The 27919-nt window shown below is 62.2% G+C and overlaps 1 protein-coding gene across 7 annotated transcripts; it reads right to left on the reverse strand.

The window, feature by feature from the left end:
• Positions 1-77: 77 nt before the first annotated feature.
• Positions 78-27919, reverse strand: ELN (elastin). 7 transcript variants are annotated; one of them, XM_062180319.1, is made up of 37 exons: positions 27765-27917; positions 23192-23266; positions 22741-22770; positions 22289-22321; positions 20285-20314; positions 19167-19202; positions 18744-18836; positions 18518-18586; positions 18359-18433; positions 17641-17688; positions 16966-17037; positions 16709-16738; positions 16252-16323; positions 15572-15613; positions 15200-15259; positions 14857-14901; positions 13440-13544; positions 13284-13340; positions 12730-12840; positions 10611-10664; positions 10142-10258; positions 9933-9971; positions 9543-9629; positions 8350-8409; positions 7535-7675; positions 7390-7449; positions 6913-7044; positions 6235-6273; positions 4867-4956; positions 4707-4766; positions 4393-4494; positions 3851-3889; positions 3676-3726; positions 3084-3128; positions 2675-2704; positions 2190-2240; positions 78-1286 (listed from the first exon to the last, which is right to left on the reverse strand). In XM_062180319.1, exons 1-37 carry the CDS (start codon positions 27847-27849, stop codon positions 1243-1245), a joined length of 2409 nt encoding a protein of 802 aa, XP_062036303.1. In that variant the 5' UTR covers positions 27850-27917; the 3' UTR covers positions 78-1242. The 7 variants fall into 7 exon arrangements, with proteins under 7 accessions (XP_062036303.1, XP_062036302.1, XP_062036304.1 ...); XM_062180318.1 differs by having other exon boundaries at positions 9933-9974; XM_062180320.1 differs by having other exon boundaries at positions 4417-4494; positions 9933-9974; positions 27765-27916.

Raw genomic sequence — 27919 nt, forward strand, 5'->3', positions numbered from 1 at the left:
GCGTGGGTTCTGCTCTCCACCCAGGCCAGGAGTGAAGGCAGACAGCAAAGCACGAAAGAGACCACAGCCATTTCCTTTCAAAGGTTTTCCTTTATTAGCTTTTCCGAAGCAGTTAATTCTCTTCTTATTTAGAAAAAAAAAAGAGTATGTTTCTTCCAGAGTTATACCACAGTGATTAAAATGAGTTTTTTTCTCCTAGGAATATAGTTCCCCAGATTTAAAAAAAAAAAAAAATTGCAATGAACTACAAAAATAAAACCCAAAGAGGACTTTGACAATCAAACATCATCCCCAAATATCCAGGACAAAAAATAAAATATTTATTGTTCTATCACAGCGAGACACAAAGAGACAGGTGGGGCGGGGGCAGGGCATGCTGGGAGTACAGTGGCTCGAGCGAGGGACCGGGCATACAGTACTGCGTGTGGGAGACCCAGGTCGGGGGAGACTCCAGCCGCCCCAGGCGCACCGCCCCGCGCACTCTGGGCTGCCTTGATGGGGTAGCCAGGTTGGGGGTGGGTGTGCCCAGCCAGCTAGTGGCAATGGGCACCCAACTGGGGACAAGGACGGATGGACAGACCGATGGACGGATGGATGGACGGATGGATGGTTCCACGAGAGCAAGGGAGCTGTTCCCCAGCTCTTCTAACCCAAAGGTGACCCGGATGTGGGATCAGCCATTGGTGGTGTGGTGGGGAGTGGTGGGTGGGGGGAGACAGGGATGGCATGGCCGAATCCAGCTTTGAGGCTTAAGGTGAATGGGAACCAACTGGACCACAGCCAGGGTGGACCCTGGTGGGCAGGGGGAGGCGGGGCTGCCCAGGGAGTGTCGGCACCATCTTCAGAGGAGCCCCAGCGTTGGGGTCCCCCCTCGGGGGGCTGCCCTTCCCTCCTCCCTCCCCCCCAAAATGATGAAAGCACCAGCGCATACATAGCACCATGTTCCCCTGGAGATGGACACTGTGTGGAGAGGGAGCTCCTGGGTGGGAAGGGGCTAGGGCCGGGGGGCTGAGCCCACCCACCTGCCCGCCCCTGGCCTCTGAAGTAGGCGGTGGGGGGGAGCTTCCACGCTCCGTTCCCATGCCCTGTGGGTTCCCAAGGCCGCCCAGCCGGCCCTGCCCGGCCCCTCCCGGGGTTGGGGATGAGGAGGGGGTTTGGGGAAGGGGTCACAAAGGGTTTACATTCTCCACCAAGCAGTAGCACCAACGTTGATGAGGTCGCAAGTCAGGGGTCCCGGGAGGCTCACTTCCTCTTCCGGCCACAAGATTTCCCCAGGCAAGCCCCACCTGGGAGGGAGGGTGGGAGCAGGGCCTCAGATTTCCAGGATGGAGGGGGGAGGCTCAGAGGCTGGGGAGGGACCCAGCCTGGACAAGGGACCCCCCCCTCCCCGCCCTCAAACTCTGAGTTCACTGCTTCTGGGAGCCCTGCAGGGAGGGGCCCAGGGCAGTGCCCATCCCCCACCCAGGAAGTAGGGCAAGTTGGGGGTGGTGACAGTGTCTGCAGGGGTGGCCCCCTTAGGGAGAAGGGTGAGCCGGCACCAGTCAGGGAAACCGAGGCCCAGAGAGAGGGAGAGAGGCTCTTAGCCACATAGCCAGTGGTCTAGGCAGGACTCGAACCCAGGATTCCTGGCGCTTCCTAGGCAGGCACTTGTTCAAGCCAGCCTCCGGGAAGGAAGTGTGGCTCGCTACCGCCACCTGGTGGCAACGAGCTGATGAGTGGGGCATCTAGCGGCTGAAGCCCAGCCTGGGTGGTTGGAAAGCCCCGCCCTGAGACCACAGGCGTGGTGCCAGGCCCCTGCCCTCCCCACCCCCGGCCTTAGCTGTCTCGTAAGTGGGGTCCTGAGCAACCACAGGGGAGGAGCTGCAGCCTATTTGGGAAGGCCGGGGGTAGGGTCTGCATCTCCTTGCCCAGCCCCATCAGCTTGCTCTGGCTCCATCCCATCCTTCCTCCCCCCCGCCCCGCCCCTCCTCTTTCCCAGGCCACTCCCTGCAGGTGGGGGTGGGCAGTAAGCAGGAGAAGGGACTTGGATGGGGCCTGGGGTGAACCAGGAGGGGCCTGCACCTGCTCTTTGCTCTGAGTGACTGTGCTGGGGCATCCAGCTCTCCACAATTTCCCTACTCCCTCCCAGGTAGGGGGCCCTATCCCCACGCCTCGCCTCTGCCTCTTCCAGGGGCTCGGACTCAACTCACCTTGATATCCAAGTGCTCCTAGGGCCCCTCCGTAAGGCTTGGGGGGTTTGCCTGTGGAGGGGAGGGCAGCCATGGGCAGAGGCCCTCCCACTGTGGTTCAGACCCCACGCACTGGCTGGTCTCAGCCTGGCCCATCTGGGCATACCCTCCCCTGCCTGCCCCCCGCCCACCCGCTTGTCCTGATGGCTCATCTTTTCATGGTTCACGGCCATTTGCAAGGTCAGTCTCTCCAGGCAGATTCCAAGCCCCGGGTGCCCAGGTCTGTCCTGCTCTCAGTGCCTCCTGAAGAGCCAGGCTGGGAGCCCCAGGAATCAGGGTCCAGGACCCCTGGCCCCATACCCCAGGGTTGAACGTCCAGCCCCAACAGTTCCCCCCGGGGCTCCATCCAGGACCAGCCCACAGCCACCACCCATGGCCAAGGCCACAGCCACGGCCATGCTCCCCTGCCCCTCCGAGCCTGGGATGCCTTCTTATTTCACACTCACCACCGACTCCCAGGCCCCCGGCACCGCCACCTGCAAGGCAAGGGGAGAGGCTGTGAGCGCGCGCCCCCACTCCCCGGTCCACCAAGCCCCCCAGTAGGCATGGACCCAGCCCCAAGCCAGGGTGAGCTGCTACTATTTAGAGTCCTTAGCTCAATGTGTGACATTGGAGCAGCCCCTGGTCCCCCCCCCCCCCGCCCCCCTGATCCATGTCTACCTCCTGGGGAACTGTGTGACAAAGCTACCTGTCCCCTGGGAGCCTTAAGGAACATGAAATGAGTCTCAGACCCTGAGGCCGTGGGCCCCACCCCTGGGTGCTGGCTCAGCCGTTCTGAGCAGGAGATGAGGAGGGGGTGGAGGAAGGAGAGGCCAGGGCTGAGGTCAGGGCCAGGGGCAGCGAGCCTGGGCGTACCTGGAAAAATGGGAGACAGTCCGAAGCCAGGGCGCGCTGCGACTCCTGTGGGGGAGGGGAGCCAGTGGAGTGGGGACCAGGCCTCCCGCTGGCCCCATCACCCCCCGCCGCCGGCCCCAGCACTGTCCTCTCTGAGCCTCTGTCTGGACTCCAGCCCCCAACTGGGCTCAGGGCATCTTGCTTCCTCTCCCTTTTAATTCGAGAGGCAGACAGACAGAGAGCTCCTACTTGGGTCACTCTCACTCCCCAAATGCCTACAACAGCCAGCGCTGCACCCAGTTGAAGCTAGGAGCCGGGAACTCCATCCGGGTCTCCCACATGGGCCGCAGGGACCCAAGCACTTGGGCTGTTACCTGCTACCTCCCAGGGTCTGCACCTGTAGGAAGCTGGCATTGGGAACAGAGCCGGGATTTGAACCCAGGCGCTCCGATACGGGCAGTGCGGGCGTTCCGACCGCTAGGTCGAATGCTTTCTTAACAAAGTTTGTCAGCACCTAGCACCGGGCGACCTGTGTAGCCTCAGACTGAGCTCGGCCTGGCCCGGCCCCAACCCTGGCGCCTCCTGAGGGCTGCAAAGTGGAGTCGGCCCCTACCTCCTGGGAATGGCCTGGTGACTCCAAGGACGCCTCCAAGGCCAGCAGCACCTGGAGAGAGGCCAGATGGTGATCAGGACAAGGCCCAGTGGAAGGGCGCTGACATCCCCTCTGGGTTTGGGGTCAGAGACATCCGGGGCACCGCGGGGGCGGGAGGGGGTGGGGGTTCACTCACCGTATTTGGCCGCCTTAGCAGCTGCAGCTGGGGACACACCTGGAGAAAGGGACACAGAGGCACTGAGGAGTGTCCCCTGGTGCCCAGAGCCAGGCCCTGGCTTCTCCCCTACCCACCTCGCGCCAGCTGCCCCGCTAAGTCGTGCTGGCCCCACCCCGCCACGCCTTCATCCACTCATCTCTCTAAGAGTCTTTATGGAGCCCTACTGTGTGTCTGCTCTCGGGGTGCACACGGAGCTGGGTGAGGTAGGGAGGGGGCCTGGCTTTAGGTCAGGCGAGCACTCGAGGGAGAGGGGGCGGAGTCAGTGCGTGGCCTGCCTCCATGGTGGAGATGTTGAGAGATTTATTTACTCTCCTTTTCTGGACAAGGGGCCTAACTGTTGGGATCCTGATCGCCTTGCACCTGCCAGCCGGGCTCAGGTGGATCGAGAGAGCAAAGAGAGGGAGGAGTGTGACCCTGGCTAGCTTGTGCTGGCCACCCTGAAGGCTGGAGGCAGAGGGGGTGGGAAAAGGAGGTTGTGGGCCTGTCTCTGGCTCACTTACTCACTGCTCCGGGAGCAGCCTCACCTCCAAAGGCCCCGGCTCCTGGGATGGCTCCACCGGCCCCGAGCCCAGCAGCTCCGAGCCCTCCAGGTCCCCCTAGGCCTGTGGAGAGAGCCGTGTGTCAGCTCCCGCAGGTCGGAGGGTGTGGAAGGGGCAGGTGTCACCCTCCACCCACCCCACTCTGACCCAGGCAGAACAGGGACTCCCTGGAGGGCCCTGGACAGGCCTAGAAATCCAAGTCTCCGACACTTGGAAGAGGATCCCCCCGAGCCTCGGGTCTGGCGGCCTCCCCTCCCACACCCTGCAGTACCCACCAAACTGGGAGGCTTTGGCTGCCGCTTTAGCTGCGGCAGCGGCTGCAGCAGGTCCAGCATCTGGGGACAGAGAGGGAGCTCAGGGAGGGGTGCTCCACAGTGCTCAGGACCCTCCCCCTCCCCCCTCCCTGCCCCGCCCACCCCGGGGGTTCCAACTCACCTACCGCACCTGGGACACCTGCTCCGCCCAGCCCCCCGGGCACGCCGAGACCCCCGGGCACACCGAGAGCTCCAGGCACGCCTCCCGCTCCTGTGGAGAGAGGGTGGAAGGATGGAGGGACACCCGGCCCCGGAGCAGGGGGGGCGCTGCCCAGGAGGTCCTTTCTAGAACGCCTGGCTGTGCCCCTGGCAATCAGGCAAGGGCCAGCTCCCTCAGGCCTTGGCCTTCCCGTCCCTAACACAGGAAGGCGTGGACCCCTGTCTGACGGCTTTTCCCAGGCGTATCAGCAGGGAGCTGGCTCAGAAGTGGAGCAGCTGGGTCTCGAATTGGCGCCCATGGGATGCCGGCGGTGAAAGCGGAGGCTTAGCCCACTGCGGCATAGTACCAGTCCCCTTGCTGCTATTTTTTTTTTTTTAAATTTGTTTGAAAGGCAGAATAACAGATAACAGAAAGCAAGCCAGTAAGACAGAGAGAGAGAGCGCTTCCACCCCATGATTTACTCCCCAGATGCCCACAGCAGCTGGGAGGTGGATCAGGCAGAAGCCAGGAGCCCAAAACTCCATCCAGGTCTCTCATGGGGGTGCCAGGGACCCAAGCATTTGAGCTGTCACCTGCTGCCTCCCAGGAGGTGCCTTAGGAAGAAGCCGGTGGGAAGCAGAGTGGGGATTTGAACCTGGGCACTCCGACAGGGAGTCCTCTAATTGCTCCACAAATCCGCTGCGCCGCCGTTCAGCCCACTGGGCATTGCAAGGGGAAAGCTAAGATCTCACCACCCCCATTCTGCAGACGGGAAAACTGAGGCCAAGCAGAGGTAAAGCACGTGCTTGAGGCCGGCTGTGGAGCCAGCGCGCTGTGCCGCACCACGTAGCCTCCCCGAAAAAGTGGCTGCTGAGTCAGGCCCGGCCCAGCCGCCAGCAAGGAAGGGCAGAGGGGGCCGCGCGGGTTCCCGGCCGCTGGGGGCGGGGGCCGAGAAAGCCCGGGGTTTTTCCGAAGTGGAAACTGGCCCCAAGTGGACCAGCCGGGCTGCTTGGCAGATCCCTGGAATGTGGGGCCCCGGGCGGGCGCGGAGCTGGCCAGGCGGGGCCGCCAGAGTGCCACGTCCCTGGGCTGGTTCAGGCCCGGCTGTCTGGAAGGCCGGCAGCAGGGGCCAAGGGTGTGGCGGGGAGGCAGGGGCCCCTCCTGGGGTTCTCGGCAGGGTGCAGCTGCTCCCCTGGGGGTCTGCAAACCGGATGGCGAGTTCTTCAGAGGCACCGCAGGCATTTAGTAGCAGCGGCCAGTCTGTGACGGCCCCACAAGTGGACTTTTCCTGTCCTGACCAAGCCTGCCGGTGCCCAAGGCGACCGCGGGCGGCGGGGATGCTGCACTCACCGTATTTCGCTGCCTTAGCTGCAGCCAGGGATCCAGGCACTGGAAGGGAAAGGGAAAGGGAAACAGAGCAGGGTCAGCGGCTGAGCTCTGGGCCTTGGCGTTCTTTCTGCCTCCTCCAGGGAGCCCTGCCTGATTTCCTCAGCCTCCGTTGCTTCCTCCAATCCCTGATCCCGTGACTGCTCCATCGGGAGCTGCCAGAGACGGAGTCCCTCTCCCTCACTCGAGCTTCTTCCTTCTACCCAGCCCTTCCAGTTCCCTCTAGAGGAGCCTGCCTGAGGTTGGGTGGGGCCCGGTAACCACACAGTGAAGAGTTGCAGGTCCTAGTGGTCTCTTTGCCATGGGGCATCGCTGAAGAAGTACTAGACCAGCTTACCCTGGCCCTAGGGGCCCCCCACACCCTTCTTCCCTGCCTGGCAGGTGGACTTTTGCTGAGTTTGGAGCCCAGTCACCCCTCCACCAGGGAGGGAGACACTCTGGAATCTGGGATTTGGGGGTCCCCTGGCCCATCCTCCCCCCCACTCCCAGTCTGCTAGCCCACGTGTCTCTGACTGCTCAGAAAAAGCTAATGAGGAATTCACTGTGCACCCTTGGGTGGTAAAGGGGAGCAGTGGAAATGACGCGGTGGGAGGAGAAGGGGGTTTCCTTCCTCTGAACTCGGGGTACGAGAAGGCCCCTCACCTGCACCTGCTCCGAAGCCAGGCACACCAGCACCAACTCCAAGCCCAGGCACACCAGCACCAACTCCAAGCCCAGGCACACCAGCACCAACTCCAAGCCCAGGAACGCCAGCACCAAGCCCGGCAGCGGCCCCTACAGAAAGCGGGGGGGCAGTGGGGTGGCGTCCGCAGAGAGGGAGCCCACCCTGTGGAGGTGACCTCTGCCAGGAGCTGACTCGGGCCCCGAGGGGAGGGGCCCAGGCGGGAGCAGCAGCTTCCTCCACGCCTTTGCACCCGGCTCCACACTTAGCCAGCTCCATCCCTGTTCTCCATGCCCACACAGTCCGGCCCTGCTCCCCTCCGGCCCCAGGCTGGCCTTGGAGACCGCCCACTGTGGATGCCACCTCCCTCTCCCAGGGCCTCTCCTGCTCTTGGGCAGCTTCTGCATCTGCTCTGGGCTCGGTGGGGGACAAGGTGGGGAGGCAGAAAGGGCACTCACGGTACTGAGCCTTGGCGGCTGCCTTCGCAGCAGACTTGGCCGCAGCTGGGGTCCCCACTCCTGGAGGGAGAGAGGGTGCTCACGGACGGGATCCAACAGAGAGGACTCCAGGGGTCCCTCAAGCCCGCCCGCCCCCGCGGCTCACCAGGGACTCCTGCCACCCCAGGGCCGATGCCGCCGGGGACAACGCCAGGAACTCCACCGATCCCAGGGCCGACGCCGGGAATCCCGCCAACGCCGGGAACCCCACCGACGCCGGGAACCCCGCCGACACCAGGGCCTAACCCTGCAGAAGTGAGAACAGTCAGTCCCTAAGCAAGGCCCAGCCAGTGAGGGTGAAGCTGACAGATGGAGCACAGGGCTGGGAGCCTGGAAATGGGGTTCTCATGGCAGCCCTGGCCCAGACTCGCTGTGTGACCTTGAACCTGCTACTTGGCCTTGATGGGCTTCAGCTTTCTCATACCTAATCCTGGGCAGGTACAGTTTCAGATGCTGCTAACTTCGAGAGGGGCAGGGACCCCTTGGAGACTTCGAGAGGGGGCAGGTGGCAGGGGTATGTGGGAAAGGGGGTTTTGCCAGGCAATCGGGCCTGGGTTCGAATCCTTTCAGCAGTGTAGCTGTGGGCGAGGTAAAAAAGCTGTAGGGGCCTCAGTTTGTACACCTATAAAATGGGAATAGTAACGCCAGCTTCCCAAGATTGGTGTGGCTCTGAGCTGGGGGGCGGGGTCAGTGAGACTAGGAGGCAGCAGGGGCTTGGGGGGGGGCACAGAGTCTTCTTCTCACCCTGTAACCATAATCACGCTCCATCAACGCCCCCAGTCACACCCCTACACGTGCCCCCAGAGTGGTAAGGGAGGCCCACGCCCAGAACGTGGCAGACCCCAGAGCCTGGGACACAGAAAACGGTGCTCTGGTACCAGGGCTGGGAGCAGGTGCACTGGGGGGCGGGGCGTCACTTACCAAACTGAGCAGCTTTGGCGGCTGCTTTGGCAGCAGCGGCAGCTGCCGGGGTCCCAGCACCTGGAGGGGAGAGGAAAGGGGGTGCTGTGGAAAGCCCTCCCAGAATCCATCCTTAGGGAGCTGGCCCCTCCCGGAAGTCCCTCCCCGTGCACATGTGGAAGAAGGAGGTGTGTGGAGGCGACCCTGGGGCAGGCAGCCTGGGGGCTCCATGCCCAGCTCTGGGGGACACCGCCTGGCTCCTGGCCACCTCCTTGGGCTCAGTGCAGATGCAGCTCTGAGCCTGTGAAATCCCAGCCCTGAGCTATGGCAGGGGGGAAGCTGTGTTTGGAGAGGACTTGACAATCTTGTCCTAAAACTATTCTAGAAGCCCAGGGAGCCAGGGGCAGGTGATTGGAGCAGTGGTTTAAGACGCTGCTTGCGATGCATCTCATGTCGGAGGGCCTGGGTTCGAGTCCGGCCTCTGCTTCCTATTTCAGCATTTTTGCTAATGCACACCCTGGGAGGCAGTAGTGACGGCTCAAGTACTTGGGTTCCTGCTACCTACGTGGGAGACTCAGATGGAGTTAGTTCTGGGGAACTGGTTCGGCCTGGCCCAGTCCTGGCTGTTGCAGGCATTTGGGGAATTAATAAGTGGATGGAAGATTCCTCTGTCTCTGTCTCTCTCTCCCCCTCCCCCTTTTGAATAAAAACCAAGGATTGGATGGGGAAGCTTCGTGCTAAGGATGCTGTCATTTCAAGAATTCTAATAGGGGCAGGGCTTGAAAGGGGAATTTTCTCCCAGAAAGAAAAAATGCAGATGAAAGTTTTCTGATGGGGACAATAAAAACCAAGCAAGTGTGTCCCTGGATGTCACGGTCACTTAATTTCATCATCCCTTTGCCATCTGATAAGTGGAGAAGCAAAGAGTGATGGGTCCTCCACTTGGTAAGAAACCAGAAAGGACCCTTGGGAAAATGAAACTCTCCCCCCCCAACTGGGCAGTGCAGGGCTCCCATAGGCTCACCCTTGGAGCCTCCCCCAGCCAGAGACGGGCGGCAGGTACCCATGGAGGGCCCGCCCTCTGCTTCAAGGGAGACTGTACGCCCTGTGCCCCATCTCTAGGCTCAGTCTTCCTGTCTGGGAAATGGGTCAAACTCTAGGACCCCTTCTGGGAGACGAAGCACACCGGTCTCCACCTTGGGGCCTTAGCTCACCTGGAAGGCCTCCAACGCCTGGCACCCCTGGTACTGCACCTGCTGCGCCTGGCACCAGCCCTCCCAGGGCTCCGGCTCCTGCAGCACCTGGAGCGGGGACAGTAAACCATGTCCAGTCTTGTCTCTCCCAATGCCCCTCCACCTCTAGGGGGCGCTGGGGTGCGGGCAGAAACAGCAGGGCTGGGGTTCGGGCGGGAAGCAAGGTGCCAGCAACCTTAATGGGATGACTGCATGGGCAGAGCGGTGGCTTTGGAAAACAGGAGATAGGGACCAGAGACTTGTGACCCCGCCCAGGTCCCTTGGCCGCTGGATGCCTGCACTGGGGAGCTGCTCTAAGCTGGGGCCCCACTGACAGCAGGGTCTGGGGTGTGGGCAGGGACGAGCACTCACCATACTTGGCAGCTTTGGCTGCAGCTGCTGCCTGGGCTGCTGCTGAGAGGAAACACAGGGACCCTCAGAAACCTTGCTTGCAGCTCCTCAGGGTGGGGTCTATAACAACCCGCCCCCATCCCGCCCCTCCCCCCCAACACAGAGCCAGACAGAAGAGGCGTTCCCCACCCCTCCCTCTGGTGTGTTCCCCAGACAGAACTAAGGCTCACGGGAAATGCCAGCTCCAGGGACTCCACCAACTCCCGGTGCGACGCCGTAGCCAGGAAAGCCCCCAGCACCCACCCCGTAGGTGGGAATGCCTCCCACGCCTACTCCGGCTCTAGCTCCTGGAGGGAGAGAGAATCGGGTGGAAAGGACCTCCATGAGTGAGGCTGGGAGGGCTCCGGGGTGGGGCGGGCTAGCCGACAGGGGAGGAGGACACAAGGGTCCTCCGAGCCTGGTCTAGGGCAGGACACCATGTGATGCAGGGACCAGCTCTTGTTGGATACGGGGAGCCTGGGGGCAAGGCTCGTATCCCCAGCCAGGAGGGGGCCATCCTGGGACCTGTGGCCTCGTGGGGGTGGTGTAGTCCTTGGGCCCTCCAGGTCCCCACCCCTGCCCCCTGCTCTGGGTGGCTGCACGTGGGCCCCTTCAATGCAAGCGCAGAACGGGGGCCAGAGCTCGCAGAGCGGCACTCACCGTACTTGGCCGCCTTGGCGGCTGCTTTAGCAGCTGCAGCTGGTGACACAGCCCCTGCAGAGACCCAGGGGGACACACACGCTCAGGGCGGGATGGAGGGGAGACCCTCTGCCCACCCACCTGTCTGTCATCTGTCTTCTTTCTATCCATGGAGCCAACACCGAGTTGTCCACTCCTCCACTCACTGGCTCCTGTCTCCAACCACTGTCTGACTCACTTCTATGTCTGTTATTTATCTATCATCCCTGGACCTCAACGCACCCACCCAACCATCTAACTCTGCCCAGCTACCCATCCACTTACCCAGCCATCTGCCCCTCTGCCTATTCACCCAGCTATTTGCCTAGTGGTCCACGTGGACACTTACCTGACCACCCAGCTGTCCATCTGCCCACCCATCCACCCATCCACCCATCCACCCATCTACCCATCCACCCATCTATTTATCATTTACTGAGCACCTATTCAGCTAAGGGCTAAGAAACAGAGATGAAAGACAGTTCCTGCCCCTATCCAACCACCTATCCCTCTACCCTACCATCTATCCAACTACCCTACCATCTATCCATCTACCCTACCATCTATCCAACTACCCAACCATCTATCCAACTACCCTACCATCTATCCATCTACCCTACCATCTATCCAACTACCCAACCATCTATCCATCTATCCAACTACCCAACCATCTATACTTATACCCAGCCATCTATCCATCTATCCAACTACCCAACCATCTATCCAACTACCCAACCATCTATCCAACTACCCAGCCATCTATCCATCTATCCAACTACCCAGCCATCTATACTTATACCCAGCCATCTATCCATCTATCCAACTACCCAACCATCTATCCAACTACCCAGCCATCTATCCATCTATCCAACTACCCAACCATCTATCCAACTACCCAGCCATCTATCCATCTATCCAACTACCCAACTATCTATCCAACTACCCAACCATCTATACTTATACCCAGCCATCTATCCATCTATCCAACTACCCAACCATCTATACTTATACCCAGCCATCTATCCATCTATCCAACTACCCAAACATCTATCCAACTACCCAGCCATCTATCCAACTACCCAACCATCTATCCAACTACCCAGCCATCTATACTTATACCCAGCCATCTATCCATCTATCCAACTACCCAACCATCTATCCAACTACCCAGCCATCTATCCATCTATCCAACTACCCAACCATCTATCCAACTACCCAGCCATCTATCCATCTATCCAACTACCCAACCATCTATCCAACTACCCAACCATCTATCCAACTACCCAGCCATCTATACTTATACCCAGCCATCTATCCATCTATCCAACTACCCAACCATCTATCCAACTACCCAACCATCTATCCAACTACCCAGCCATCTATCCATCTATCCAACTACCTACTTTGCATTTGCCACTCATTCATCTGTTCATCTGCTCACCCGACACTGTCTGTCCATCCATAGATCCATTGATCCATCAATCTATTCATACATCCAACCATGCCTCCATCCATCCATCCATCCATCCATCCCCCATTCTCCCATCTAATCCCTTATTCAATTCCCCACTGGCCTATCCATTTGCCTTTACACCTACCCATTCATCTACCCACTTAACTTTTTATCTATCATCTATCACCCGTCTGTCCCTCCCTCCCTCCCTCCATGTGTCCACCCATCCTTTTATCTGTCCGTCTACCCATCCACACACCAACCCACCTCCTCATCCATAAATTTGCCTACTCATCCACAGGGACACTCAGCTGACCGCCCAGCTGTCCATCCACCCATCCATTCACCTTTCCCTGAGCAGCTAGCTACTCAGCTAAGGGCTCAGAAACATGGAGATGACGAAGGCAGAGCTCCTGCCCCCAGGAGCCCACTGGCAGCCAGGATGTCAACTGGAGAAGATGACACAGGTTGTAGCTAATCAGAGATTGTTACGGTCAAGGGAGTGTATGGCCAGGGATATGGACAGAGGGATGAGGTGCCAGAAAACCCAGAGGTATTTGCAAGTCTCTCTCTCTCTCTCTCTCTCTCTCTCTCTCTCACACACACACACACACACACACACACACACACACACAATGCCCAGCTCACCTGGTACACCTGCAATGCCTGGGACCCCAATACCTGGGATCCCAGCCCCTGGAATCCCGGCACCTGGGACTGCAGCTCCTGGTCCACCAGGCACTAAGCCTCCAGCAGCCCCTGTGGAAGGAGGAGCGAGTGTCCTGGCCTGAACCCTGCAGCGGTTCAGGAGGAGAGATAGCTGTGCGGGACTGCCGGCGAGGCGGCCTTGCATGGATGCAACTGGTCAGAGGCAGGGAGAGAGCTGGGGGCTCTGGCTCCGCGGCTGTGTCTAAAGCACACGCAGAACCCTGCTGCTGGGCCTCCAGGCCCCAATGCAGCAGACACCTTATGGGGGCAGCCCTGGGGGTGGGGAGGAAGTAGGAGGAGCAGGTGTCCCCTCCACCTGCTGAGCCAGCTGGCTGGCATCCCAGGTAGGGTACAGCCAGAATGGACAAAGGCGAGGAGACAGGAAGACCACGTGCTTGGGGAGCAGGATAGGGAGGCTCTGTAGGTGGACAAGGGCAAAGTGACCCTCACGGGCCTGGGATCTCCAGGGCCCAGCTCTCTGGGCTTGCACTCACCATACTTGGCTGCCTTTGCGGCTGCAGCGGCAGCAGCAGCAGCGGGAGCTCCGGCCCCTGGAAAGGCAGGCACGGCGAGTGAGGTCCTTGCCACGTGGCCTCGGGGCACGGGTGGGGGGGGGAACCCCTAGCCTGCCCCGCCCCGACCAACGCTACCTGCGATGCCTCCGATCCCAGGAACTGCCCCGGGAACGCCGCCCACACCGACACCGGGGACACCGCCCACGCCAACTCCAGGGATGACTCCGGCTCCTGCAGCACCTGCCGTGGTGGGGGAGGGGCGCTCAGTGTGGCTCCCCTGAGGCCGGGCAGGATGGCCACTGGGCTGGAGGCATTTTTTTAGCTGGCACAAAGCCATGGGGGAAGGAACCCCAGATGTCTGCGGCTGGGCCTGCTTGGGAAGGCACCCCGTTCCTGCCTCCCTCCCCCTCGCCTGGCCCCCGTTCTCTGATTGGCCCCCAGAGTGTCCATTTCAACACGCTCATTAAGACGACTTGCATGTTTTTGGACAAATCCCGTTCTGATCGCTGCCACATATTGAGAAACCACAAGCGGCCGCTGGCCGGGCCAAAGGGGCCCCCGAAGGAATGTTCAAGCCTTCCTCTCCCTGTGTTCCGAGGACCCGGCCAAGTCTGTAATCCAAGCGCCTGGCCGCCTGGCGCTGCCCGCTCTCCACTCCTGCATTCCAGCCGGCCCCTCCACTCCCGGCCTGGCCAAGGAGCCCCAGCGCCTGGGAGCCTCGGGGCGGGAGGGCTCTGGGGACAGGGACCCGGCTCAGTGCTGCTGCAGCTGCCACCTGTCCCACCCTGGAGGCAGGAAGGGCCCCCTTGGGGCTGACCCCTAGCCAGCTGGGGTTGCTCTGATGCCCACTCCGCCCACTGCACGGACAGGGGAAAATCACGATGCACCCACAGTTGTGCTATCCAAGGGGATGTGGGCTCCAGGCAGTTTCAAATTTTTATGGGACACATTAAATTGATACATCGCTATTAAGTTTTTAAAATGCTCGTATATATGCCACCTAAAATTATCTCTGTAACCGCTGCGGAATGCACGCCTCTACCCAGGCTCCGCCTTCCCGTCCTAACCACAGCGGCATCTGTATTTGGAGGCTTGAAGCAAATGTCACTGTCTCTGGGGAGCTTTCCCCAGGTAGAAGCTGTAGAAGCTCTTTCTCCAGCAGAGCCCTCGCCTGCCCTGGACCCCAGAGCTGGAGGAGGGAGGGAGGCAGGGAGGGAGGGAGAGAGAGAGGTGGGAGCGGGATGGAGGGAAGGGGGGAGGGAGGATGAAGGGTGGGTGGACAGAGGGATGGGAGAAGTTCCGTGGGGGGATGGGAGAGATGAATGGGAGGATGGAGGGAGGGAGGGGATGGAGGGAGGGAGGGGTGGATACTTGGATGGATAGATGGAAGGATGGATGGAGGGGATGGATACATGGGTGGGTGGATGGATGGAGGAAGGGAGGGATGGTGTTGAAAAGCTCCATAAACGAGGGTTAGCTGTCTGTGAGGCAGGTTCCCAGCCATAACAGGGCTGGAGAAGTTGGGGACAGCGGGGGGATCAGAGGTACTCACCATACTTAGCTGCTTTGGCTGCCGCTGCAGCCTGGGGACCAACTCCTGGGGCGAGGGAGAAAGGAGAGGCAGGGGGAGACTCAGAGAACAGTGCACCTGCATCTCCAGCCCACCCGTGCCAGCCCCGAGTGAGCCACCCATTGCCGTAAGTTGTGGGCAGGGGCTTCCCAGGAGGCAGAGGCTGACAGAGCCACTCCTGATCCGGATCCTTCTCCAGGGTCAGACCAGGGTCTGGGTGAGGGGAGCCCGCCTGCTTCCTGGAGGGAGCCAGATAATCCAGACCATCTCTAGAGCCTGGGTCATCGGCTCCTCTTTAGCCACAGGTGGGTAAGGCTTTCCTTACCTGTGCCTGTCGGGTAGCCGGCCTTGGCCCCTGCACCTGCCACTCCTCCGGGGCCATAGCCTGTGACAGAGGCGCTCGGGGTCATCCATACAGGCCTGACCGCTGCTGCCTTCCCCCTGCCCTGCTGCCCTGAGTCTCTCCTTGTCACCCGCCCCCCAAAGAGGGAAAAGAAACAGCAGGGGGGTCCTCCCACTGGACAGATGGACACAGAAGCTCAGGGGGGAAAACAGGGCTTGCCCAAGGCTTTGCATTAAGCAGGAGGGTTTGGAGAGAGAATCAGGCTGGGGGGGGGGGGCTGGGGCCACAGCGCCCCCACCAGGCCCCTGAAGCAGGGAAGATCTAGAAGCCAGGCACCAGGAGGGCTGGGCTCACCGTAGGGCAGTTTCCCAGTGCTGTAGGGCAGTCCGTAGCCACCTGCGGAGAGGGCAGGGGGCTCAGGGGTGCCTCATCGCCACCCCGTGCCTTGCTGGGTTTCCCCTCACAGGTGCTGAGCCTGAGGGACCCCTCCCAGGGCCCTGAGCGCGCAGGTCACAAGAGAGCAGAGGGCCTGAGGACACCAGTCCCCTAACAGTTCAGGCCACCCCATGGGCCGGAGGTCTGAGTGTCTTTCTCCTGTCCCCTCCCCCACCAGGCAGCACCTGTTGTGCCGAGTGAGGGAGCAGGGGAGGGGTGCCAGTGGCTGATGTCGTGCCAAGACAGTCTTGCCAGTGAGTTATGTCTTCCCAGCTGCACCGTCAGGGCTATGGATCTCTGTGGGCGAGTGCGTGTGTGCACGTGCATGGGCACACGCGTGCAGGTGTGCTTGCATGTACTGTGTACATGTAAGCATGTGTGTGCACGCATGTGCGTGAGTACTGTGTACATGTAAGCATGTGTGTGCACACATGTGCGTGAGTCAGACCCCTGCGGGACTGACCTCCCTGGTCTCCTTGGCTGAGATGTGGCTTCCATACCCAGGTTTCCTAACCCCCACGGGAGATACTTGTGCTGTCCTAGGCCCCGCCTCTGACTGACCCCGCCCCCCAGTGCCTCCTGAAGCCCCCCTGACTTACCGGGCAGCTTGGGGGCCTTGATGGGGTACCCCAGAGGGACTCCAGGCTGCTGGCCCCCAAAGGGCCCGACCCCTGCGGGAACCAAGCGAGCAGCCTCAGAGCCCAGCTCCTGGGGCCCGCAGCTCCCGCTTCTTAAGCCTTCCACCTGACCCTGCAGCTTCTGCTCCGACCAAATGAGCTCCCTGCCCCCCAAGCATCCGGCCTGGAGGCCTTCCCAGTGTCTCTGTCCTGGGTCAGCCGAGCACTCCCCAGCAACAGGCCACTTCCGCCAGGAAGCTACGGGGCTTTCTCTGTCCAGGGGACTTGGGCTCCCCGTGGGCCTGCAGTCCTGGCTGCCCTTGGCAGAGACTGGTGGCTTTTCTGGGTCATGTGGGCTGTTTCGCAGGTAGGGGACAAGGGACAAGGGCTCCTGCCTGTTGCTCCTCCCTCCTACGGGGTGGGGGGCTGTTGTGCTCACCTGGGATTCCAGCAAAAGCTCCTCCAGCACCTGGAAGGACAAGGAACCAGCTGGCGCCAGGGGCTCAGGCTGCGGCACATGGCGGCATGGAGGGGCCAGTGCTCCCGGGTCCCCTGGCTCACGCTGCCCTGACATGGGCTCTGGGGTCTCTGGTCAGTGTCTGTCCATCGTGGCCAGCGGGGCCAAGGCTGGGACACACCAGGTGCCCACCCAGAGGGCTCCCAGCCCAGCCCAGCCCAGCCCAGCCCGCTGCATACCTGGGGCCTTGGGCTTCACTCCTGTGCCAGTGGGAACTCCAGGGAGCACCCCAACTCCAGGAAAGCGAGCTCCTGGGGGGAGCAGAGGGGAGTCAGACAGTGAGGGCTTGGAGGGCCCGCGGGGAGTCGCACAGCTGACTTCCCTCAGCACTGATCGTCTAGGACAGGCAGGGCTGGCTAGCCTGTCCACCCCCTCCCCACCCCCGCCCCGCCCCACCCTGCACGCTGGGGCTGGGCCAGGAGTGGGAGATGGGGCCCAATTGTCAGCACATCTTGCACCGTGGCCTGAATCTGGGCTTTTTGGGGAATTCAGGAGGTCATGTGTTGGGTGGGGCGGCTGGGGAGGGTGTCGATCTGAGGGGTCCCCTGTGGGGCAGGCTCGCTAGGGCGGGGTAGGGTGCTCCCCGGTGACTCATGGCATTTGGGAAACAGCTGGCCACACTGGGGACTCATTCTGTCCTCCGGGACCCGCCTCAGGGTTTGAGCCCGGGGTCAGGGCTTGGGTGGGGCTGGGGGAAGCTGCCCTTTGTTGGGGGGGACGGTGACTAGGACTTGATGTCCATTTAGCCTGGGTGCTGGGGCCTTGGGAAGCACTGCTGGCTGGGGCCCGTGGCCTCTGGTGGCCTCTGGTACAGGGAGGGCGGGGACAGGGCCCTAGAAGGTCCTCCTTCTCACCTGTGCCTGGAAGCACTCCTCCTGGGTACACACCTGGGAGCCCCACACCTGCAGCCGGAGGAAGAAGGAGGCTCAGCCCCCAGGGACCCCTGCCCAGCCCTTCCTACGCAGGCAGCGTGGGGGCAGCCAGGGACACGCGTGGGGCGGCCACGGCTCCCCTCCACCAAGTGCCCCCCACCTCCCCGAGTCATCTGCCAGCCCTTCCCGCATGTGGATCTCTCTCTGTCTCCTGCAGCCTGTTTACACGGCCCCTGGCCAGCCCACCTCCAGCTAACAGCTTCCAGATGTCCCCTCCCCACTGTGTGGACCCAAGCAGCCTTTTGTTGAACCTGAAGTCACTTCCTAAAGGGCTTGGCGCAAACGAGCACCAGATGCAGGAGCGGGGGACCACGCTGTGGCCAGCTGGGGGCCGTCCACCCCGACTCTGTGTCCTGTGCCTCAGTTTCCCCACCTGCCTGCCCCAGGGCCTGTCTCTGGGGACGGGGGAGGGGTGTCTTTTTTTTTTTTTCTGCTCCAAGATCCTGGGAGAAGGGAGTGGCAGCCAGGGCCTTCCGTCCCCATTCCACAGATGCAAGTATGGGCCTGGCCATTCTCCACCCTCTGCCGCTACCGCCCCAGGGCCTGTCCTCCCCACCCCCATGCCCCCCACCTGCAGTGGCCAGGGAGGCTCTGTCCCTTCCTGACCTCTGCCCTCCCACCCCGAGGATTCTGCACTGACCCGGCACTTTCCCCGGTTTCGCTCCAGCTCCAACTCCAACTCCGACCCCCGCCCCTGGCTGAGGCACCACAGCACCTGGTGAGGAAGTGAACTGGTCACAGATGGCTCCCCCAGGGCCTGCAGCCTGCCCCCTGGGGAACTCAGGTTCGGCCACCATACCTGTGGACACTCCCAAGCCACCAACACCAGCCACGCCACCAAGTCCTCCAATACCGCCCAGCCCAGCACCTGCAGAGCCGGGGAGGGGCCGGGAAATTAACAGAGCCCTGGGATCCAGCCCAGCCACCAGGCAGAGTGCTCTGGGACCTCTGCCTCCTGCCAGCTGCCCCTCCGTGAGCCCCCTGGGGTGGGAGAAGAGGGTCCTGCCCCAAACAGCACCACGTACCGGCCTTGGCAGCTTTATAAGCTGCGGCAGCACCTGCTGGTCCACCAGGCACCAGGGCTCCCGGAAAGGCACCTCCAGGGAAGGCACCAAGCCCTGCAGGAGGGAAGACCGGGTGAGGCCCTTGGCAGCCGCACAGGGGGAGGGTCCCGAGCCCCTGCCCCACTGGGGAAGCACACTGGGGCCAGATTCACTGCAGCAGATGGCTGCGTGCAGCCTGACACAGCCCCCGGAGGGCTGCCTCCCTCCAGCCCTCATCACATAGAACAGCATCACTCCCCAGTCTGTGCCTGGGACAGCTCACAGCCCATACCCCCTGACTGCGTGCCCCCTACCCCCGCCCAACACTGGGCAGCCGCTCTGAGCTGGCCTTGGGGGCTGCCTCCCGGAGGGACGCCTTGCCTCAGTGCTGATACCAGTACTAACCTGCGCCGGGACCGACCCCCGCCAATCCTCCAGGGCCTGTGGGAAGACACAAACACAGATAAGGAGAGGCTGGTGTGCACCTGCTCTCTGGGCCCAGGGTGAGGAGGGACTCATGGAGTGGGGGCAGGGACCTGGCAGCGCGGCCACCGGGGGCCCGAGTTTGCCCCTAAGTCTTGGCTGCCCAGACCATGATGAACAGAAGAGCAGCCACGGCTTCCTGAGCAGCTACTGCGTGCGGCTCCCTAACCAGCCTGGGCCAGGCCTGTGTTACCCAGGCCAGCTCTGCCCGCTCCTGCTACCTCCTGGCAGGTGCACCCAGACTCCGCCCCCTCCCCTGCACCTATACCCAGGAGCCCTGTCTGGCCCCCACCGTCTGTCTGCCCTTCCGTGCAGCCTGCCCTGAAGTCCTTGCTTCAAGGGTGAGTAGACACGTGGGTGCCTCTGGCTCCCTCCCTGCCACATCTGGGCCCGATCACAGCCTCTTTCCCTTTGGGAAAGCTCTGGCCCCGAGTGCTGGGCCATCAGGTTGGAGTTTGCAACCACGCCAGGTTTGTTACGTGCGAATCTTTCCTGCAAATGCCAGGGTGCTGAGCCCCAGCTGCGAGCGCTCTCTCTGTCTCTCTGGGGACTGGCCTGAAATACGGGGCCTGCTGGGCACTCCCTGCAGGGGTCCACCTGGCTTCCCATGGGCAGGTAGGGTCCCCTCCTACTCATTTCCTACCTGTGTGCCTGGGCTCTGGGAATCTCAGCCAGCCCCTCGGTAAGAGGGGTCTCTAACCCCAGGTGCGGTGCTGCAGGCAGGGCCCCGGGAGGGTCCTGTTCTCCCCAGCACCGCTGTCTTGGCCCTTCCTGGCCCTGTCAGTGGCTTCTCAGAGCCAGGCCTCTTTGCCCAGCTCCCAAGTGGCAGGGGACACACTCAGATCTTTCCCGTCCACAGAGACAGGGTAGAGAGGGTGTGGGCTGAATAGGAGGAGGGAGGAGGCTGGGACGGGGTTGGGGGCCAGGCCTTGCGGGGTGGGGGCGGCGGAGGCAGCCCCTCAGAGGTCCTCTGCCCCTTTGCCACCATCCCGGGGCGTGGCCAGCTCCACCTGCGCCTGGCCCACTTCCTTCCGACTCACCTGCCCCAAAGGCCCCAGGAATTGCAGCACCTGGAAAGGAAGAGAAAGGGGACTCAGAGCTCTGGGTTCAGATCCCACAGCCCTTAGCCACTCTCCATGGGCCCAAGCTGGTCACGTGGCCTCCTTGTGTCCCCTCCCTTCCCGGGAACCAGCAAGCTTGTGAGCAGAAAGCACCTACTATGTGCAACGGGCCAGGGCGCACAGTGGGTGCCCGCTGGCTGCTTGCCGCCCTTGTCCTCACCCCTCTCGGTGGGCGGCTGCCTCCAGCTGGCACAGGGGTGTGGGTAGTGCAGGCGCCCAGCTGCCTGGCCCCCCGCTGAGAGCCAAGGCAGGGCGGGGCCAGCCCGAGGCGCCCATGGGGAACAGCAGCTGCCAGGCCACCCACCCTCTATCGCCGAGGGATTAATTGTTCCCAAGTACGACACTCACAGCCTGTGCCCCATTCCATCCTGCCTGGGCAGGCCCGGATACCCCCCCCCCCGCGCCTCCAGCCCGGATGTGGGGAGCTTTATGGGGGGGCCCTCAGGCTGAAAGATGACCTCAGCAAGGTCATGGAAGCCAGCCCCCTGCCTGGGGACAGCGCCCTCTTCATTAGAACATGCCCTGCCTTTAGTCCTCCACTCTGAGCTGGAAGTTCTTTCCGAAGTCTAACTTAGATCTTCCATTAAGAAAAACTTGATGCTAGCAACCATCTCAGTGGAATCCGTTCTCCCTCTGATGTTTAAACACAACCAGCCCCGGGTCCCCCAGTGCGACTGGGACCAATCTGTGCGCCCTCCAGCTGCGCAGCCATGACCCCCACAGTCAGGATCTTTGAGGCTTTGCCCAGGCGTCCAGACACAGCTCTGCCCACCAAGCCCTTCCCTGTGTCCCCTCCGCTCCCCGCCCCTCACCATCAGAGGCTCTGCTGGGAGCCCGCACTCTGTAGGAAGCCAGGATACTGGTTCCGGCAGCAAGTGGCAGCGCGCCCCAAGGACTCCCGGCCTTGCAGACCCTGGCCCGGGGACCCAGCTCTTGGCCTCCCCCGTGGCCCCAGCCCTGGGGTTTCACAACCCAGATGGGCTCTCATCGGGCCGGAGAATCTGGGTCTCTCAGATTCATTTGCGCTTGGATCATCGGCCATCAGGATTTCGTAAGAGCTGTTGGACATGCAAACTATGTCCCAGAGCCTGGGGCTTTGGAGCCAGGGCGCACAGCGTGGGGTGGGGGTGCCGAGCCCACATGGGCTACAGCTCACACAGACAGGGGGCCGTGCGTCTGGCCAGAGACGCCACTTCCTCCACCTGCTCCTTGGCCACCAGGGTTTCCCCCTCCTTCCCGAGGTACATCCCCTGCAGCTTAGTGGGGTCCCTGGTGGCAGATCCCAGCACCGTGGGCGAGGCCAGGCTAGCTCCAGCCACACCTTCTTACTGGAAAACACCATGGACTGGACACAGCTGGAAAGGGATTGGGGCCAGGGTCAGCGCTCAGCCTGGACTTGGGGCTTGGCTCAGTCGGGGTTCAGCCTGAAACCAGTGCTGAAATAAAACAGCTTGGATTGACATCAAGGTCAAGGCTGCCTGGGGTCTTGGCCTGGGGTTAGACAGGGCTTGGGCTGGGGCCAAGGGTCAGGGGATGATCCGGGTGGAGTCTGGGGACTGCCATCTCCGTCTGAGCCCCTAGAGACTCATTTGAGAGGCACAGGGACCGTGAGACCCTCACTCCCCATCTCTGTCTCCAGCCCCAGAGCTGTGTTGGAGGCCCAGGACGAAGCAGCAGCAGGTGCACCTGGGGGCCCTGGGATAGTGCTCGGATGCTCCTTACAGCAAGAGGAACGCAGCCACCTCCAGCCGGTGTCCCCGGCTGCCACCTGCTGATACCTGGGCCTGTCTCTGCCCACACCTCCCTTCCTTGCTCCTGCCAGCTGGGTCCCTGGCTAGGCCCACACCTCTGCTCTGTTGGCCTGTCTCAGTGCTCCGAGGCCTCAGGTCTTACCTGGCCAGGCCTTACCTGGCAGGGTCTTACCTGGCTTGGGTGGTTTGCCTCCAGGCCCCAGCGCTGTACAGGAAAGAGATGGTGGTGAACAGGGAGCTGCAGCTCCCCGGTCTTTCCACCTATCTACCCTGTCCCCCACCTTGCAAGGGGCTGTAGATCTTAGGTCCCAGGGCTGCAAGGCAGGGGCCTGTGCCGCAGACACAGAGCCACTGCAAGCCCAGCTCTGCCTCTGGGCTGTGGTTTGCCCTAGCCCAGCCAGCCCCAGGTTCTCAGTCTCAAAGTGGGACAGGGACACACGCTGGCTTAGCACACAGGGTGCTGGGGCTCAGGCAATACCCCCCAGGGCACACTCGGTGTGTGAAATGCAGGACACCCCCCCTACCCCAATGCTGGAGGCTTGGGCCTCTGGGGGTCTCAGGTCTGTGGATGTACGTGGGCTGGGAGCACACCCAGACCCCTTCAAGTTGGGATGCTGTGCTCACCTCCTCCTCCCAGGCCTCCGAGACCAGCTCCTGTGTTGAGAGATGGCGAGAGAGAGTGGGGTGGAGAGAGAGACATCAATACCCCTGACAGCGAACCTGCCCCTCTCCATCCACAGTCCCATCATCAGGAACCTCAGCTCCATGCCCTCCAGGGGGTCCTATCTCTGCGAACCTCCATCTGTACATGTGTTCTTTTTACTTTCTCTCTCTCTCTCTCTCTCTCTCTCTCTCTCCAGGATTCACTTCGAGTGGAACTGACAGTGCCAAGACCGTGCCCGCCTCCCAACAGCCTCTCGGGCGCTCTGTCTCATCTTCCAGAGAACACGCCCCCCCAGGAGTGTCATGTGACATGGAGGGTGTTTTCAAGGGGGCTTGGCCGGGCACGTGAGCATCCCGAATCTCTGCAGGGTTAGAATGCGTCATCAGGACCACGGACCCCGGTCTGCCTTACCTGGAAAAAACCCCCCTCCGGGAACTCCTCCCGGAACTCCTCCTGGAACTCCACCAGGCACAGCCCCCGGGACCCCTGGGAACAAGCAGAAGGAATCCTCTGTTAGCTACAGCCCGGATGGGGCTCGAACAAGCTGTGGTGGCTGCTTACCAAGTATTTTCTCCCAAGGACCCAGCGAGGTAGGAGGAGTAGGGTTCACTCTGCTGGTGCTGGTACCTGGGGGGAATCAGGCTGAGAGGGTTTGGAGGCGGGGGTGGGGGGGTACGCCTGAGGCCACCCAGTTGTAACAAGCTGGAACCTGGGTTCGAATCCAGGTCACTCCTCTGAGTCTGATGGTGGTGGTGGAGGAGGGATGTCTTCAGCCGGGGAGAGGGCTCCTGCTCAGGGCTGGGTACGAGCACTGGGCAGCGAGCAGCAGGGGCAAGGGTCAGTGTGGCGGGAGGCTGGGTCGCAAGTGTGAGTGGCCAGGACGTGGCAGGTGCTGCCAATAGGGCCGCCGTTCCCACACTTCGAGGAGCCGTGCATGAGCTCAGCACCCTCGGCTGCCGGGCAGCCGAGCCTGGGCGGGGCGCTGGCCGTCTGACACCCGGCTGTCTTGGGAGGCGCCGCGGGGGCCCCAGAGGGGGGACACCGTCAATGAGCGAAGTGCATAGTTTGTTTCCTAACTCACTGGCCAGGGCAGGCGAACATCCTGGCCAAGGTCACGAGTTCAGGTCCATGCATCAGTGAAGCTGTCCCTGGGGAGATGCTGGCCCCACACCCAGCCAGGCCTGCGCTGCTGTCATGGCAACACACAAGGCCTAGATCCATCCCAGAAGGCTCCTGACCTTGACCTTGCTCCACAGAGGGGCTGGCGGGGCGTGCGCACAGGGCGGGGTTGGAGCCTGGAGTCGGGCAGCCATGCAGGGCGCCCGGGGAGGGGGGGGGCCCATGCAGCCAGATGGCCGGCGACATTACACATAGGGCTGGGCTACCACCAGGCTGTCATGGCCACCGCCTCCCAGGGCCCAGCCCCCCTCCCATCCCCCAGGGACTGGGGTGTGCCCTGCCAAGTTCACATGCAGCCTGCCTTGGCAGGTGGTGAGAGCAGGGGGCTCGGGCCACAGCCCTCTGGCTTCTATTCCTGGCTCTGCCGCCTTTTACCACCTGTGTGACCTCGGGCCAGTCGCTTAGCCTCTCTGAGCCTGAATTTTTTTTTTTTTCCAGCATGAAGCTGTGTCCCCTCCTGCCCCTGGCATGTACATGGTTTCTCTCTGTTCCCACATCGTTGCACGGTACATGGCCCAGGGCCAAGTATACAGTAGGTGCTCAATAAATGGTGGTGATAGTGGGCAGCAGGGAGGTTGCCTGTGGACCCAGGTCTGACCTGCTCCATCCCATCCCCACCTGCCCTAGGGCTCTGCCTGCTTTGGGTTTGTCGAGCCCTCCAGCCTGGGGCTCTGCCCGCCTGTACCCCACCTGCGGCCAGCCCCCCTCTAGGGAAAGACTTCTCTTCTCCCGGCTCAGTGAGTCAGATCCCAACAGCGCCCGCCAGCTCCACGCCCGCGCCGTGACAGCCCTGGAAATGGGAGCTTTGCGTGCCTGTTTCGCAGCTGAGTGGCTGCACAGGACCCCGTCCGTGTGTTCCAGGCCCGGAGAGCTGAGAGCCCCACCCGCCAGGAGCTGTCCAATCCCCCCCCCCCCCAGCCACCCTGGACCCCTGGCGTGAGCGGGCAGCCTGCTCCGGGAATGCCCCTCGCTGCCCCCCCAGTCCCGCCTGTGCGCCACAGCTCAGCCCCGCTCTCCCTGCTGCTTCCTTTGAGCCCCCCTGTGCCGCTCGGCTGGCGCTGGCCCGGAGCCGCTGTCCTGGAACGCACTTGTCTTGTTTTATGTGGGTTTGGCTCGTTCCGCCACCAGTCCAGGGGTGGAACTTGTTTCTTGCCTCTCACAGCCACAATCCTCCACTCCCCCAGCAATCTTCCGCACGCCTCACTCGTGCTCCTGCTTGCAGACCTGTCGCGACGGGGAACTCACTACCTGGCAATGCGGTCAGCTCTGTCTTCAGAGAGCGCTTCCTCCCGTGGAGGTGGAACCTGCCCCTCTGTTTGTCTGCTTCTCTCTGCCCCAGCCCCTCCTCTCATCCACTGATACCCCCCAACCTCGACCTATGTTTCAAGGTCGAATGTAAAGGTCACTTCCACCAGGAAGTCCTCCTGGATTTCCTGGGGGGGGGGGAGGCTCCTCTAGGCCACCCCATCTTCTTTCCTGTTGGCTTCTGTCACACGTATTTACAGCCACCCCAGCCAACAGACAAAACACAGAGTGAATAACCCCAGGGAGAATTCAACCTTGGAGATGTCTACTAGTTCCCGGGATCCAGCCATCTGAGTTACAAATTCTGAATAAGAGAATACATTTTTTTTTTAAAGAGCATTCCCACGGTCCTCTGATTTGATGCATTTTTGGCAGGCGTGACATTGCTGGAACCTTCCGCCGGCCCCTGGAGGTGCACAGCTTTGCAGCCAGAGAGATGAAGCGCCTGGCTCGGGACCTGCGGCTCAGCCCAGTCACAGGCAGGTCCCTCTGCCTGGGGGCCCTGGGCTCCCACTTCAAAGACCTGGGAGAAGCATGTTTGGGATGGAGCTGCGGGCCAGTGGGCCACAGCAGCAGCGGCGGCTCTGCCCAGCCAGCATCCAGGGGACCAGTTTGGCAAGATAAGCCGTGTGTTGCTTGCGTGAACAGCCTGCCAAGGGCTTTTCAAAAGCAGTGCGTCCAGTGACGTTGGGTGGCATATTTGCTTTCCTGCCAGATGCCCGGGGTGGGGGGGGGGTGAGGGGGAGGGTGTTCAAACCCTAAACCAGCGCTTGTCGGCACTGGCGGGTCATCCGTCACGGGGGGAGCCATGCTGGCTCCCCTCCCCCAGCGCAAATCAAACAGGAATTCTGCGGGGTGAGGGTTTGGGGTGGGGACATGGCCACGGTCAGAATTACTTGGAGTTCCCCAGGTATGGACTCCCCCCCTCCGACCCCAGGACAGCTAGGGCGGGGGATGGTGGCTGGGAGTGTGTGATTAGGGTCCCTCCAACATCCTTGACCTCATGGGACACTGGTGGTCCCAGTGCACAGACCCCCCTTGTCCAATCAGCGGCCCCGTATTTAAAGCCCCACGGGGTGGAGCTGAGGTTTATCTTCATGGAGAAGGACGCGGGTTCGAGGCGGCCCCTCCCTGCGTGTCGTACCCGGCTCCCCAGTGCCCATGTCCGTGTAGCTGGGGCAGACGGGGCTGGCGGGTGCTACCCCCAGCCTGCCTCTGTCTCCTCACTTGGAAAGCACAGAAGCTAATTCCCAAGCCTCGGGTCCCTGTGACCCTTCGCTGTTGGCTCCCAGCAGGCAGCAGTGTCTGGGGACAGGGGCGAGCAGGTGTTTGGGGTCGTCCTGGGCATGGAGGAGGGCACTGGCCTGCAACCCTCAGGCTTCCCCCTGCTCCAGGTCCAGGAGTGGACCCCGCACAAGGAAGCTCCGGCTCCCAGCAGCCGAACCGGCTGGACAATGTCACAGAAGCAGCTGCTGTTCCTGGCCCGCCTCTGGCTCCGGGCCCGGGGACGGGACGCACCCTGCTCCGCCCTGCGGCCCCAGAGCCCCCCGACTCCAGGTCTGCTGGACGGGCCTCCACCCAGGCCGCCCTCTGCTCTCTCTCCCCACGGCCGGATTCACCTGGTCCCTGCGGGCAGCCCCCTGGAGGCACTGGATCAGGACCCATCGAGATGGCCCAGCTGTACCCTGGGGCCCACAGTAGCACCCCCGCCACTGGCTGCACTCTGTCTGCCGGGAGGCGGACCCCTTCCCCGGTTGCCCACCCCTGGGGGCACCCATCTCACAGGCACACACTCACAGGTGCAGCGACAGCCCTGGAACCAGCTCTTCCATGTGTGTGTGACTCCCCCCCTGCCCCCACCAGGGCTACCTGCTCAGGAGCGACAGGCAGAGCCTCCCAGGAGCCCCCACCCTGCCTGGCTGCTCCATGACATGTGTGAGCACATGTACACCTGTGTGACAGCACGTGGCATGCGCATCTGTACACTCACACGCACGCATGCAGGGGTCACAGCTCCCCATCACCAACGTCACCCTGCCCGACCTCCCGGGGGACAAGGGACCTGCTGAGGTCACACAGCTCCCGGCGGCTCAGTGGTCTCAAAGCCACATCCCTTGTCCCCAGGGTCCACAGGTGTGCAAACGGCTGGTGCCTGCAGACTGAGGGGGGTCCCGCCGAGCTCTTCCCAGCGGGTCCTGGTCCCTCCCTCCGTGGGGAGGGTGTTTTGGCCAGAGCGGAGCGGCACAGCCTGGACGCTTGGTTGGGACCAGCCTGGGTTGTGGGGGTCTCTCTTTGACAGGTTCTTCTGCAGTACAGGGGGCAGCTCTGGGGACCCGGTGGCCGAGGGGTACCTGGAAGCCCCAGAGGCCAAGAGACCAGCTCCGTCAGTCCAGCCACCTGGCCAGGGGAGCCGCGGGCTCGTGATACAGACACCGGGGTAGGGACAGGCAGGGGGCGGAGTGGCGGTTACGAGGGGGCCAGGGGCGCGGGGGGCCCTTACCTCCAGGCTGCGAGGGGTGCAGCAGGGACAGCAGGAGCAGCAGGAGTCCGGGCCGTGGGGCCGCCACTGCCGTCACAGCCGCCATCTCCCGGAGAAATGCCCCAGCCTGCTCTCCACGCCGCGTTTTATCCCCAAAGCGTAATTGCCGCCTGGTC

This window comes from Lepus europaeus, chromosome 21 (genome assembly GCF_033115175.1).
Source record: "Lepus europaeus isolate LE1 chromosome 21, mLepTim1.pri, whole genome shotgun sequence".
In the NCBI taxonomy this organism is placed as follows: domain Eukaryota; kingdom Metazoa; phylum Chordata; class Mammalia; order Lagomorpha; family Leporidae; genus Lepus; species Lepus europaeus.

Coding starts and splice junctions, on each gene's coding strand:
- ELN (XM_062180318.1), bottom strand. CDS start 27,849: ATGGCGGCTGTGACGGCAGTGGCGGCCCCACGGCCCGGACTCCTGCTG. Junction 15,260..15,571: donor CACTGGGAAACTGCCCTACG/GTGAGCCCAGCC, acceptor CCTCTGTCACAG/GCTATGGCCCCGGAGGAGTG. Junction 6,274..6,912: donor TGGCTTCGGAGCAGGTGCAG/GTGAGGGGCCTT, acceptor TTTCCCTTCCAG/TGCCTGGATCCCTGGCTGCA.